Source organism: Ailuropoda melanoleuca, chromosome 7 (genome assembly GCF_002007445.2).
Source record: "Ailuropoda melanoleuca isolate Jingjing chromosome 7, ASM200744v2, whole genome shotgun sequence".
Classification (NCBI taxonomy): Eukaryota; Metazoa; Chordata; class Mammalia; order Carnivora; family Ursidae; genus Ailuropoda; species Ailuropoda melanoleuca.
This window is the reverse complement of record NC_048224.1, coordinates 50,805,594-50,820,702: the sequence shown is the minus strand read 5'-3', so window position 1 is coordinate 50,820,702 and position 15,109 is coordinate 50,805,594. Positions and strand designations below refer to the sequence as shown.

The window sequence follows — 15,109 nt, the reverse complement described above, 5'->3', positions numbered from 1 at the left end:
GAGTTGTCTTCCCCTTGGGCCAGTTCTGGCATTGTAAGATTGGGTTATGAGTGTAAATAAACTCATTTAAAAATTTTGGCAAGCATAAAGTGCTGAGAAGCATTGAAACAGTGTAATCTAGTGAGGAGATTGTAGACTTCATTGTCAGAGCTTGGTTTAAGTCCTGGCGTGGCTGCATATTAACTGTTGAAGAAGTCATTTTGGCTAGGTCACAAGTTTTTTAGGTATGGCCTATGGACCTTCAAAGGTTTGTAAGGTGGTACAAAATCTATTGAGGGTAAAACTTCAGGTATCTCGGCATGAATCAAGGGAGTAGCAGCAAGACTATGCTGGTTGTGATTGTATTCTTTACCGGCATACATGAACAATAAAATAAAATGCCAGGATCACTTAAGAATGTCCTTGATGATGATACTTACCTGGCAGGGGAGATACTGTGATCACAAAGAATGTCCTTGGTGAAGCAGTAATATTAATTGTAATTCTCAACCCTTGAGTTGATACATCTTTTGAATAGTCCTGTGATGGAAACAGGAAGTATGCTTAGAGCACATCTGCTGCATACCAAAGAAAAATGGTTTGCTTAAAGAAAATACTTGGTAGTTGTTTGTGTCACAAACTGAAGTAGCTTCTTTTTTTTTTTTTATGGAACGCTATTTTTACTTGTGAGAATGAATGACAAGCTTTGGGTATTTGGCAACCATCTTTGCAACAGTGAAAGAGTGAGCCAGTCACTTCAAGGAAAACAATTGACAATATTTGTTGCCAGTGACAAAATTTGAGTTTTCAAATCAATAATTAGAATTTTAGAAAATTTGAGCCCACCATCATGATGGTGGGCTGTCAGCTTCTGATATTTAAAGACTTTTCTGTTGGTGGTGATATTCACAAATATGTTTTTTTGGTGATCTATAATGAAATATCATTTCTGTTTTCCAAATGACCAGTGTATTAGCCACTGAGAGTGTTAGACTAGTCTACCTAACAGAATAGGAAAAAGACCATTTATCAAGTATTGATATATTAAAAGAGTATGCACCATTATCTCTAAAGATTATTAAAATACTCAAATTCTAACACTTGTGTGAAGCTGGATTTTCTTAACATATTTTCTTCATATATTCTCATCAGTATATCCCAACAGATTGAATGCAGAGGCAGATTACAAAAATCTAGCCATATTCTATTTACCCAGACATTAAATTTGTTTTGTTTTTGAAAACATTGTTTATTTTTCATTAGAAATATGTGTATGTTACTATTTAATGAATTGTTACTGATTTAAAAAATTAAATATTAATGATTAGTTTTAATTTCTGTTATGGTCAGTAGCAACTGATATAAGCTATATAAGCAAAAGCTTTTTGGGCACCTGCAATTTTTAAGACTATGAATGGGTACTGAAACTAAAACGTTTAAAAACTACTGAGCTAGCCAACTGTTTCCTTGTCTCTAATGATGGAATAAAATCCACTTCTCAGGATTGCTTTTATTTTAAAATGAGATTTACAGGGGCACCTGGGTGGCTCAGTCAGTTAAGTGCCCAACTCTTAGTTTCAGCTTAGGTCATGATCTTAGGGTCATGAGATTGAGCCCCACGTTGGGCTCTGCACTCAGGATGGAGTCTGCTTCTCTCCCTTTCTCTCTGCTCCTCCCCCTGCACCTGTGCACTCTCTCTCTCTCTAAAGTAAATAAATAACTCTTTTAAAAAATTAAAAATAAAATGAGACTGACAGAGTGTTTGTGATGTGGAAAACATATAATAGATGGTAGAAATTATTTGTGAAATGATGAGGTGAGCTTCCAGTAATGTAGGACAAGCTTAACTGTCTGCACGTTCTCGGTAAATGTTTATTATGTTAAAGAATTTTGGAAAAAAACTTCCGTTGTGGAGTAGGAACTGTTGGGTACCTGAAGCAGAATATTTGATCATGTATTAAATATATATAGGGTAAATGGAAACTTATAAAAATTTTTATTTAAGAACATATTTCTATAACTATCAATAGATAAGTTTAAGGACACCCACTCTTCCCCCATACCTTTACAAAAGCAACTGTTTTGTAAAACTTTTAAATGTTCCCTTTCTGACTCTGTGTGAATACATAGTAAAATTGTGTAATTTATTATAGGTATAGTTTTGTGTTCCATTCTTTTCCCTAGTTGTTTTTCCATTTTGCTTCATAGTTTCCATTATAATCATTATTCATGATTGGTCCAGGTATTTTAAGTTGGTAGATCATACTTTATTAAAATAGTCTCTTGTGTTAGTCATGAAGTTTGTTTCTTTTATTATTATAAATGATGTTGTAACACATTTTCTGTATATTCACACAGAATTTATTTATTTATTTATCTAAGTACTTATTTAATTTTTTGCCCTTCGGATATAGTCACAGAAGTGACTAGACCAGAGTAACACACACACGTGTGTGTGTGTATATTCACTTATACACACACACACACATATTTTTATTGCTCATACTGTGCATATATATATATATATATATATATAAACATATATGTTGTGTTTACTGATATATGATATACATGCATCATGTATACATCTGTGGGATGGGAATTGAGAAGTACTTTTTTTTTTAATAAAGATTTATTTATTTATTTTAGTTAGAGGCTGTGGAGGGGGTGGGGCAGAGGGAGAAAGAGAGAGAATCCCAGGCAGACTCAGCCCCACATGGGGCTCATTCCCACAGCCCTGAGATCAGGACCTGAGCCAAAATCAAGAGTTGGACACCCAACTGACTGAGCCACCCAGGCACCCTTAGAAGTATACTTTCAAAGGGAAGGGCTCCACATAGTAGAAATGGACAGCAAATACGTTGGACAATTGATAGTCTACCACTGAGATTGAATGCTGTTTCATTTATTTGCTTGCTAATTTTAAGAAGGTAGGGAAATTTTATTTTAAACTCTCTAAAGCTTTTTTTTTTTTTTAATTCTAAGCAAGGAACAACTTCAGACTTAGAAAATACTGTTATAAAGGGTAGTGCTTTATTTCTTTTAGTAGTTCACGTTGAAATTTCAATTTTGTTCACAATGACTAAGATTACTGTTTTAAGTGTTTGATATTTAACAATTTTATTTTCAAGTATAAAACATAACTGTATAGGAAATGATTAGTTGTAGTTGGTACAGTATATTATAGTAAATTCCTTTAATCCAAAATCCTTTCTTAGAAAAACTGAGGTTTTCTTTAGGAATTAGGATTAAGATGATCTATTTGACTGAGGCTACCACATGTACAATTTGTCAGTTACCAGTTTTCAGTGAAATAGAATATGATGAAATACACAGTTCTTTTTACTGATTGTTGAGAAGACACAGCTAAAGAGCCTGATGGTCTACATCTCCCTCCAAAGTAGAGTGTGGGAAGATAGGATGATCTGCTCTACAAGGTGCTGTGAAGTGTCATATAAATTCATTGGAAAAAAATTCTTATCCATTTGTTTCCTTATCTTTTGTCTCATTAAAATAGATGCTGAATATGGGGTGGTGTGGTTTGGTTAGCTTATTAACAAGTTAGATAACTGATCAGTTATTTCAAATTCTTAAGTGATGGGGCACCTGGCTAACTCACTTGGTGGAATATGTAACTCTTGATCTTGGGGTCGTGAGTTCAAGCCTCACTTTGGGCATAGAGATTACTTAAAAAATTCTCGATGACAAGATAAAATGAAAGAAATTTGAGGGGGAAGGCCTATAACATTAACAATCTAGGAATGACTTTACTGGTAATTGTGAGATTTATTTTAGTGCTTTTTTTTAGACTTGAGAGCTGTGTGCTTGGCAGTTTTGCTTACACTTTCTTTCGTAAGTGTCATATTTGAGGTCTTCTTAATTACATGCTTCTTTACACATTTCGCTCTCAGTTTTATTATTTTACTCCACAGGAGTTTGTAATCAGCATATATTGCCTTTCTTTTATAGTTTTATGACCTTTGTGAACTATTCAGAACTGGAGGTCAGGTTCCTGACACAAACTACATATTTATGGTATGTAAACCCCAATGATACCACATACTTATTTAAAATGGAAAGGATCTGATTTATTACATGTAAATTACATAATAATTTCATTGTCATTTGACATTCACTATTTAGTTATATGAAAAGGTGATGCTATACTTTTTTACATTTTGCCATGTCGTCTAGTTGAAAATAATTGCTTTAGTAAATTGCCATATGCATAGGACTGTGTTGTAGCTCTAAGTAATGGTTGGCCGAAAAATAGTTCAGAACCATGCAACTTTAAGGCACAAATCTCTAATTTACTGTTATTTTATCACACTTTTTTTGAGGGTTCATTTTCATCTGCTATCAGTCTGTGGATTGATGAGTATATGCACTTACACATTTGCTATTAGGGTGGATATTTGCTTACTTTGCTTTTGGAATGTAATGTTATTGTTGATTTTTTTCTAAATCCTCTAATTTTCCTTCCTTCTAAAGCTTTCCTGTTCTTTTAGCTGTTTTGCTATTGATCTAACGTTGTCTCAAGTAAAACATTAATGGGAAGTGTAAATAGTGTGGCTTCACATGCAGTTGTTAAATACACAGCTGAACCTAGAACACTGTTATAATTAGGGTATCTGCTGTTACAAAATCACTATTTCTTCAAGTTGGTAGTTTTTCTGATATAGTTTAAGGTGATTTTTGGGGCGCCTGGCTGACTCAGTCAGAAGAGCATGTGACTCTTGATCTCAGGGTCGTAAATTGGAGCCCCACGATAAAGTGATTTTTGAAATTCATTAAAAAATTTTTTTTTAAAGATTTTGTTATTTATTTGACAGAGATAGAGACAGCTAGTGAGAAAGGGAACACAAGCAGGGGGAGTGGGAGAGGAAGAAGCAGGCTCATAGCAGAGGAGCCTGACGTGGGGCTCGATCCCACAACGCCGGGATCACGCCTTGAGCCGAAGCCAGACGCTTAAACCGCTGTGCCACCCAGGCGCCCCCATTTTAAAATTTTTGATTCACATAGGACCTTTTAGAAACATCTGCTAATGTAGGTAGTAGAGAATTGGAAAAATGGTGGTTGTGCAGGGAAGATCCTTGAGAGAATTGCACAGCAGGTTCCTGTAGGCCTCCTGAATCATAAGACTAGCACAGTTAGTAGAGACCGCTTATTTACTTCGATTTGAGTTTTTTGTTGAAACCCAATTTCCAAGTAATTCAACATTTGACTCTTCATTTTTGTTATTTTTGGCCTTGTCTCTGAGTTTGTACGCTTTGGTATAATTAAAAAAACTATTGTTGCTATTGTATTGTTTCTAACTATAAACTTTTACTTTACAGGGTGATTTTGTAGACAGAGGTTACTATAGTTTGGAGACCTTCACTTACCTTCTTGCACTAAAGGCTAAATGGCCTGATCGTATTACACTTTTGCGAGGAAATCATGAGAGTAGACAGATAACACAGGTGTATGGATTTTATGGTAAGACTTTCTATTTCTCTGAGTCTGAATATTGTTTTACTTTCCTCTTTGGGAGAAAAGCTATAGAAGTCATACATGTGCTTTATAGTTAAAATTAGAAATACAGATCATCTTTTTCGACTTTCTCAACCTTTAACTCCTCTTCTTCCCCCAATCAATTGGGAACCTGACCATGGAGAGAGAACTGTTCTTAACTTTTTGGTGTACATTGTCCTAGATAATTGTTGCCTCAAAGTGTAGCCTTCAGTTTACCTCAAATGAATCATCAAGGATGCTTGTTAAAACTGTACGTTGCTGGGCCCCACTGAAAACCTTTTGGGGTGGGAATCCTAGAATCTGCTGAAGGTGAATGTTCTGCACTTGAAAGTTTAAGAACATATTGTGTGTGTGTGTGTGTATTTGTAAACATATTTGTGTGTGCACATACATGTTTTTTTCACTTAATGCTACCAGCCTTTCTTCACTTCATTGATGTTATTTTTATAACTGCATTGTATTACACTGTAAGGATGTACTATAATTGATTAAACCAGTATCTTTAACATTGGACATTGGAATTGTTTTTAAGTTGCTGTTATACACATAGCTGAATGAATATCCTTTTACATATGTTTAATATTGTATGTGTATAATATATATAATTATGTATCTATGTATCTTTGTGCTCCATCCAGAGTGATGACTGCAGGTGTACTTACTGGAGCTCAAGTATTTCCTTGCACAATTTGCAGAAAATCTCAGAAGAGAGGATCTAGGCCTGGGAAATGTTGAGATAGGAATCACTGATGCTCCTATAATTAAGGGTCCTCTAATTTGTTTGATTATCCTACTAGAGTAAGGTGGTCACATTAAATACATTACTCTGTTTGATAGAATTGTCCAGTACGAATAACATAATAGAGCAAAGCATTTGTTTTGGGTTATATGAATTTAATATTTAGCTCTTTCTGATCTTGGCATTTTGATCAATAACTAGAGCTGCTTTGTAGGGCCACTTCTGGAATGAAAAGCAGGACCACATGCTTAGACTAGTTAAACACAAGTCTCCTTCATGGCTCTATGTGGAAGACCTACCAGGTCACAGCTTGCCATCCTAGTTTAAGTTAAACTTCTTTAGTATTGGATGAGTTCTTTATTTTTATGGGCAGCCGAACTTCATTAATGAGAAACTCTTCTATTTCTTTCATAGATGAGTGCCAAACCAAATATGGAAATGCTAATGCCTGGAGATACTGTACCAAAGTTTTCGACATGCTCACAGTAGCAGCTGTAAGTTTATGTAAATCTTTGTAAAACCTCAAGTATTTTCCTGCCAATAACCCTTTGCGTACTTTTATCTAATTGCCATCTCAATTATATTGACATCATTAACATTCATCGATGAATTTAGATATGACTGAGTTTATTATTATACTTTCAACTCTGTTATCTTTTTCGCTAGTTAATAGATGAGCAGATTTTGTGTGTTCATGGTGGTTTATCTCCTGATATCAAAACACTGGATCAAATTCGAACCATTGAACGGAATCAGGAAATTCCTCATAAAGGAGCATTTTGTGACCTGGTTTGGTCAGACCCTGAAGATGTGGATACTTGGGCAATCAGTCCCCGAGGAGCAGGTTGGCTTTTTGGCGCAAAGGTCACAAATGAGGTAAAGCCAATATTTTTTGAAAAATGGTTTGTTTGTTGCTAATGGACTGCATAAAGAACATAACAACCTTCTGTTTCTCATCTAGTTTATCATGTATGTCTTTCCTTACTGGTTAAATGAGATCATGTAATGAAAGCACCTCCTTCAGTATCCACTTGGCAATATGTGTAAAATAAATGTTTCTTCTTCTTCTTCTTTTTTTTAAATATTGCAATTAAGTAATACGATAGCAAGGGCAAGATAGGCAACATACACACACACACACACAAAATTTTTAATATATAGTTTCAATTTAGATTTTTTTAAATAAAGATTTTATTCATTTATCAGAGAGAGAGCACAAGCAGGGGGAGTGGCAGGCAGAGGGAGAGGCATGCTCCCCTGCTGAGCAAGGAGCCACATGTGGGACTTGATCCCAGGATCCTGGGATCATGACCTGAGCCAAAGGCAGGTACTTACCCAGCTGAGCCACCCAGGCGCCCTTCGATTTAGATTAATTGACATGTAATATTGTATTAGTTTTAGATGTATAACATGATGATTTTATATATATATATGTGTGTGTGTGTGTATATATGAAAACCAATTTTTGAAGTTCAGCTGTTTTCAATTAAAAAAAAGCACACACATTCACATATATGCACGTAGGGATGAGCTTATATTGGGAAGTAATCCGGCTCAATGGAATTAGAGGGTTAGGTTCAGCATAATTTAGGTAAATTATTTATGCTCTGTGAGCCTGTTTCCTTAAGTTAAAAAAGAAGAATAATAAATTTCAGAATTCTTACAAGAATCATATTAAACCCTCAATAAATGATAGATATTGATAGCGATATATTTTTTATTATACCATAAAAACTTTGTTTCATGTCTGATAGTGCTTATAGAATGGTTTTCTTCCAGAAACTTCTAATAAGTTATGTGACTGTGTGATTTCTGTAGCTTAGGCCAAAGCAGCTCTATTTGTCTATAACTTACTAGAAGTAGTGGGGATAACTAGTAGAATGGGTTCTATAATCATGAGAACTTTAGTAGTAAAAGGATTTATCTTTTTTTATTTTATTAATTTTTTTTAGAGAGGGAGGGGGAGGGGTGAGGGAGAGAGTATCTCCATGCCCAGTGTGGAGCCAGACATGGGGCTCAATCTCACAACCCTGAGAGCATGACCTGAGCCGAAATCAAGGGTCGGTGCTTAACTGACTGAGCTACCCAGGTGCCCCTATACTTTAAGTATTATTTTCATATATATATACGTATTTATTAATATATACGTATATGTATGTATATAGCATGTTTTTTTTTTAATGTGCTAGATACTTAACAAAACCTTTCTAAATTGCAGTTTGTTCATATCAACAACTTAAAACTCATCTGCAGAGCACACCAACTAGTGCACGAAGGCTATAAATTTATGTTTGATGAGAAGCTGGTAACAGTATGGTCTGCTCCTAATTACTGCTATCGTTGTGGAAATATTGCTTCGATCATGGTCTTCAAAGATGTAAATACAAGAGAACCAAAGTTATTCCGGGCAGTTCCAGATTCAGAACGTGTTATTCCTCCCAGAACGACGACGCCGTATTTCCTTTGAGGCCTTCGCCCATCCTGCTGACCCATTTTTCTTCCCTCTTACCCCAACTTTCGTGTATTACCCTCTACAATATACTTTTTATCGAGCACTTTGCTGCTGAAATGCTGCCTCTTGCCTTTTTTTTAATTTTAAATTATCTAAATTTATTGTTTGTTATGGTGTCTATAGCAATGTTTTTCCATCAATTTTCTTCCCCATCCCATCCCCACCTTGGACTCATTTGAGAAGACTTGAGAAATGTCTTAATACTCACACCGCTGCATGTGGCTCTTGCTTATTTACTGGTATGGGGGAAACAGGATGTGTTTCCTCTTTTTAAAAAGCCAATTGACAGAACAGACTACACCGAAATGCTCCTCCTTTTGTATCATTCAGCCTTTTATTTTAGTTTGGTAAGTTTTAAGAAATTTCAGCAGCAAAGATGTTATTCAGTGGGCACGATGGACTGCAAATGCCTCGAGTTATGTATACCTGTCCCAGCTGTAAACTTCATTGTCCTTTGTTGGATGATATTTTAAATGGATATAAAATAAATTGGTCTAAAGGGCTGCCCTCCTTGTTGTGTTTTTAAATTTTAGTTAAAACTGCTACAGCTTATGACTTTGTACAGTAAGATAATTGTATTGATCTTTTTTCAGATTCCTTGTATTTTTTAATAAAGTAATCTTAAATAAAACCCAGATAGGTTAAAGTGTTAGAAATTTTAAACAGCTTACATTGTTAAAGTTATTCTGCCCTCCCCCCCCATCAGAGTTTTTGACCCTTTGGTTATTGAGTTTAAAACTTCAACCGAAATTCAATACTATTTATTTAAAAAAAATAATCACTAAACTGTGCCTAAAGAACATAACTGCCATATTAATGTTTTGGTTTATATTCTCTATAGTAATAGAAAAACATTTAATACTTGTAATGCTGATGTGTTCATTTGATACCAGTTGAGTAGAATGTGATCGATCCAGTTTACAATCTATCATGAGTATCATTAAGTAAAATCTGTGTACTTTTCAATAGGAAATCATTCTCCTCTTGCTGTAACACTTGACCTTAACTTTTAGAAAGTGTTCATTTTTTAACTGCAACTGGAAAGGTTGAAAAGTCAGGACTCTTGTATTTGTGAACTGTTATTTGAAGCAAATTTTAAAAAGTGTAGAAAGAAACAAATTGTCCTATTTTGTAAAGGTCTGTGATACCATGTTTCGGCTTTGTGTAAGTAATTTGAATATCCAAAGGGTGTGATGATCAGTTCTTTATATGCAACTGTCCACTTAATAAGGACAAGTGTTCCAGTGTCTCTTATGACTGTGGTCATAAATGATGTTGGAATTTACTATTTTGTGAAATAGTTGGTATCCCTTTACTACTATAATTAATTTTTGTCATTCCAGGAAATCTTTGTGAAGCCAGCCAATTAATAAAGCACTTTAGTATCTGTTCAGGTAGTTTTGAAAACCAACTTTTCCCCTTCAGGATAAGAACTTCCAGGTTACCTAAAAATGCAATAAAAATCTTTACAGTCTAAGCTTCTTGGCACATAATTTTTCATCAGGGTTTTTCTTTTATTAAATGAGCACAATAATATTTTGATTTTTATTTTCCGCAACCACCTAGCTCCTTGTTTAGTTTTTAATTGTATAGCTATATGAAAGAAGTGGCTAAGACATTTGCTGCACACACTTGAACTGTTGGGTCAGTAGCTTTGTGTTACTGCCCTGACCCCAGTGTAATTCAGGGGGAAAGGTATTTTTATCTTACAGGGATATGTAGCTATGTATTTTACTAATTGTGAAACACTGGAAATTAATGATGCAGACAACTTGGTGTGGTCTTTGAACAGCTCTCTGCAGTGTTTTTTCTGTTACCATAAATTGTATTTAAGTGCTTGCTCTCCCCTGCTTTTAAGTTGTACCAATAAAATCGGTAACCTCAGCCCTCCCTTTCCATTTGACACTCCTTAGCTTAGAATGATGTAGTTGTTTTAGTTATCCCTGTAATGTGACCTTTATTTTTAAGTCCTGGTGTACTGCGTTTGTTTGTCACTAGTTGGGCATGTGCCAATAATATTCTGTCCATTCCTTAATTGCCACTCTATTTTGTCTGATTTTTTTCTCTTCAGCTGAATAATGGCTTTTTTTTGCATGGAAAAAATAGTTTTTACTATTAGACATGTAAAGGGAAGAGAGAGTGAATGTATTGGACTTTGTAAGCCTAAAAGGAATATTTGGATCCCTCTAATAAATAAGGGCTATGTACGATATAGAGTAATCATGTAGTGGAAGATATTTGCAAGTCATAGATTTGTAGGAAGGAGGATCTGTTACTCCCTGTATCTAGGCTGAATGTAAAATCCTTTATGTTGTATTAATGGGGGTAATAACTATTTTTATTTGCTGATGATATACTTGGTTTCTAATAAAGTGTCCTAGGCTCTAGTGAGAACTGTCTACTTTTAATTGCCAATTACTCCCTTTCCCTTTTTCCTGATCTGCTCTTGGCTAGCTTTTTATAGGTTAATGCTTTTCCTGAAATATCTCACCACTTTAAATGTGTTCATTTGAGTGTGTGATCCTAAAAAGTCTGGATCAAGAGCACATCTAATATGCAACCTGCATCAGCTCCTACTCCATCTGGATGACCAGAACTGTTGGAAGATTGTGACGTCTTAAACCCTGGGTTTTGCTTTTGAAATAAGGTTTGAAATATTGTTCATTGCATTAAGATATGTGTGTTTTTGCTTTGTAAGCCCAGCACCAGGTTTTGAAAATGCCTGTATTGCGAAAGCAAATCCGAACTCTTTCTGAGCCTCTTTCGTTGTCAGAAATAGAACTGCTTTCCATCAGCCTCCTGAAAATTGTGTATCTGGAGTTGAAGAAATTTAATGGCACGAATCCAGATTTTTAAATGTAATTGTTTTTTAAATGCTAATGTTTGTAAAGCACCTTCAGTTCCTTGGATGAAAGGTGCTATATTCTCTCAGTGTAAATTAATAAAAAGATTATAGGAAGTTTGTCAGAAACTTTTATCTAATGCATAGTCTGTAGCCTGTCCCAACAAGAAGTTAGCATTTTATATAACACAATTTAAATTAAAAAATGCTTATTCCTTCACTTGGTTGCTTGACTAGTAAACAGAAGTGAAACTTTTTCTTGTTCTGCATTTGCCTTTGAGTTAAGTTTTCCAGTTCTTTAAAGGCAGGATTCATTGTTATATCCTGGACCCAGTGCCCAGAACCATGCATCATGAGATCATCACAACTCTTTCAATTGTATGTTTTTTTTTTTTAATATTTTATTTATTTACTTGACAGAGATAGAGACAGCCAGTGAGAGAGGGAACACAAGCAGGGGAAGTGGGAGAGGAAGAAGCAGGCTCCTAGCAGAGGAGCCTGACGTGGGGCTTGATCCCACAACGCCGGGATCACGCCCTGAGCCGAAGGCAGACGCTCAACCGCTGTGCCACCCAGGCGCCCCTCAATTGTATGTTTACAGTGTGCATTCATGCTGATGAAGTATACAGTAGTAAAACACCAAAAAGCATTTGGAAAGCCCCCTAGTGTGGTGCCAGACAGAGTGAATGCCTGGGGAATGTTTGTTCCTTATTCCCCTCTTCTTAATTTTCTATTTCCTTATCAATCAGTTGGTGATGCCTTTGTTACCCTCATGAGAGATTATGCTGGCTTGGATCGCTCAAATATTTCCTTTATTCAAACTGCGTGAAATTTATGAGGATTTTTTTTGTGTATATCAACAAAAACACTTATTACATAAGTATATTCCACTCAATCCCTGGACACCCACTATTGTTCTCAGTATTCTGGTTTTGTGTATAAATGGGAATGAGATATAAAAGACTGCATGTCGGCATTATGGAATAGTGTAAAGAATATAGGCTCTGGGATCAGATCTAGGTAAAAAACCCAGCTCTGCCAGGCAGTAATAGCTAACTTAGCTAAATGCTGTACGTGCCCTATTTTGTGTTTACCTTTACCATGATTCTATGACTGTGTTACCTCTTCTCCCTTGCCGCCCCCCTCCCCCCACATTCCCCTTAAAATGAACAGATTTAGTATAGATAACTTTGCCAAGGTTGCATAGGAGAGCTGGAACTTGAACCCCTTTAGTGCATACAAGAATACATCTTAAGCCCTCTTAAGCCATCTTAAGCAGTATTGGTTATTGTAGCTGTGTGACCCTACGCGAGTTGGGTTCTCTGGATCTTAAAATTCTGTGTCTAAAATAAGAGAATACCATACGAGTTGATCTCAGGATTAAAAATAGCACACATAGGGGCGCCTGGGTGGCACAGCGGTTAAGCGTCTGCCTTCGGCTCAGGGTGTGATCCCAACGTTATGGGATCGAGCCCCACATCAGGCTCCTCTGATATGAGCCTGCTTCTTCTCCCACTCCCCCTGCTTCTGTTCCCTCTCTCGCTGGTTGTCTCTATCTCTGTCGAATAAATAAAATCAATCTTTAAAAAAAATAGCATGCATAAAGTACCCAGTCCCTGGCCCAAAGCTAACATTTATTGAGGGCTCATTCTAATATACCATTTGCCCAAATTAAATGTAGTTGGGAAGTAAGAATAACCTAAGGCAATATATAATTGCTGATACAGTGTAGCTTATGAAAGTACAATGAATTTGGAGAAGAAGGTGAAGTAGAATGGAGTAATTGGGAAAGGCTTAAAAGGGGAAGTGTGAATTAAATGTGGACAAGAATGATGGGATGTACATTTCTTATTTAGTAAAAACACAGAAGCAGAGATTACTAGAACTTGCATGTGACATGAAGATAGGACTTGAGGGTGCCCCTTGGGAAGGCTTAAGAAATGAAAGCAGCTCTACTGGCAGAACAATGTATCAGGATTTGGCCAATTATGAAAGATCTTGAAAACCACACAAGATTTTAATCCTTGTTTTTAAGAAATGTAATGTGTGATAGTTCAAGATTAGTTTTCTAGTGAGTTGATGGCCCTCCCCACCAGGACTCCTGTTCCACCTGCCACACTCTTGTCTGACAAATTATTCTGCCCACCCCCCTTCTGGTTTGGTTGAGATCGAGGCTGTCCATAGTTTGGTGATTTGGGGATTACGTAAAATATTATTTAGGGGAACCAACAGACGTTTGGCAACATTTTTTTTTCCTTGTCAAAGCCATTTTAAACCCCCCACTACAATTTATCATGTCATAGAAGGAATGCCATTTTTAACATGAAAGATGCAAAAAGAGCCATCTCAGAATAAAGGACAGTCCTTTCCACCAAATAAATTCCATTTTGCGAAAAGCTAGTATCCTAATTTTTGCCATTTGTGAGGGTCAGTGAGAGATTTGTCCCCAGCGTGCTGGTGTGATCTACTCTAGGCTGTCATATTATCGATGCATGAAAACATTTTCTAATAAAAAAGGTAATAGCAAAAGAAAGTTTGATTGCCTTCTCCCAGTTCCAAATAGATGCCAAGGATCTACCGAAAACAACAAAAACCTGTTCCTGTTGAACGTAGAGAGGCTGTAGAGTACTTTTATGTTAGCGAGCTATGTCTTTTCAAGGATGGCCTTATTAAAGTATAGGTGGAATGGTAACTAATACTGTGCTTATATGCTGGTAGTCTTGCATGTTTAGGTCTGTGAACAATAAAAATGCAGTGAAATTTATTTTTAAGTTGATTTACTGGCATTGAATTTACAATCATCTGCAGTATCACAGAATGGTTAGTGCACACTCAAGGATCAATTCTAGTTAGTCCTTCCAAAATGGAACACATTGCTTTTACTTATGGCATCAGTTCTGTTTGCAGTGAAGATTTTTTTTTCATGGTAATTTTTTAAACCTCTTGCTTTCTTGGAAGCCTGCACACAAGCTTGTGATCTTTTCTGCAGAGGACTGAGCATCTGAAACATGCTTTATTTTGGTAGATTCTTGCAGTTTTCTTGCTGGATCCTCTCTAAAGGATATCTGTGAGCTGAGACCATTTCAGCGTGATGTAGAGTCAGGGACTGCATCGAGGTGGTTCAAAATGAAGCTCGTTCTGGAGAGTTACTTCACTGTCGCACCTGCCAGAGTTTGGGAAATTGCGGTGCTTGGTTGTTGGTCCTGGCGTGGTGCAGTGTTGGGGGGCGCCAGCAGGTGTGTGGAATGCAGGACGCAGAGCCAGGAGAACCTGCCGGCAGGTGTCTGGTGCCTGAGATGCAGTTTCTACTTTCCAGCGCACGGTGGCGCTTAGGTCTCCCCTGTCCAGCTAGCTGTCTCTAAAGCACCTCCGCCGCCACCTGCAGTCTCAACCAAACCTAGGTGGCGGGATGTGACGGCCCGAACGTCCAATCGACTGCCAGGCTTTCGGCCACACTGCGCCTCTAGCCAATGGGAGTCGGGGACAGGCGCGGAGGAGGCGGGCCCCGCGGCATGCCAGGCAG

General features: G+C 36.7%; 1 protein-coding gene across 2 annotated transcripts in view; it reads left to right on the top strand.

Annotated features, from left to right (window-relative positions):
• PPP6C (protein phosphatase 6 catalytic subunit) overlaps window positions 1–11,703 on the top strand; it is a 36,242-nt gene extending 24,539 nt beyond the window's left edge. For both annotated transcript variants that reach the window (XM_034664513.1, XM_002916306.4), the window contains 5 exons: window positions 3,949–4,014; window positions 5,316–5,457; window positions 6,647–6,726; window positions 6,899–7,108; window positions 8,451–11,703. In XM_034664513.1, coding sequence (XP_034520404.1) covers window positions 3,949–4,014; window positions 5,316–5,457; window positions 6,647–6,726; window positions 6,899–7,108; window positions 8,451–8,699 — 747 coding nt within the window. In that variant the 3' untranslated portion in view covers window positions 8,700–11,703. The remainder of the gene's footprint in view (window positions 1–3,948; window positions 4,015–5,315; window positions 5,458–6,646; window positions 6,727–6,898; window positions 7,109–8,450) is intronic.
• Window positions 11,704–15,109: the final 3,406 nt, after the last annotated feature.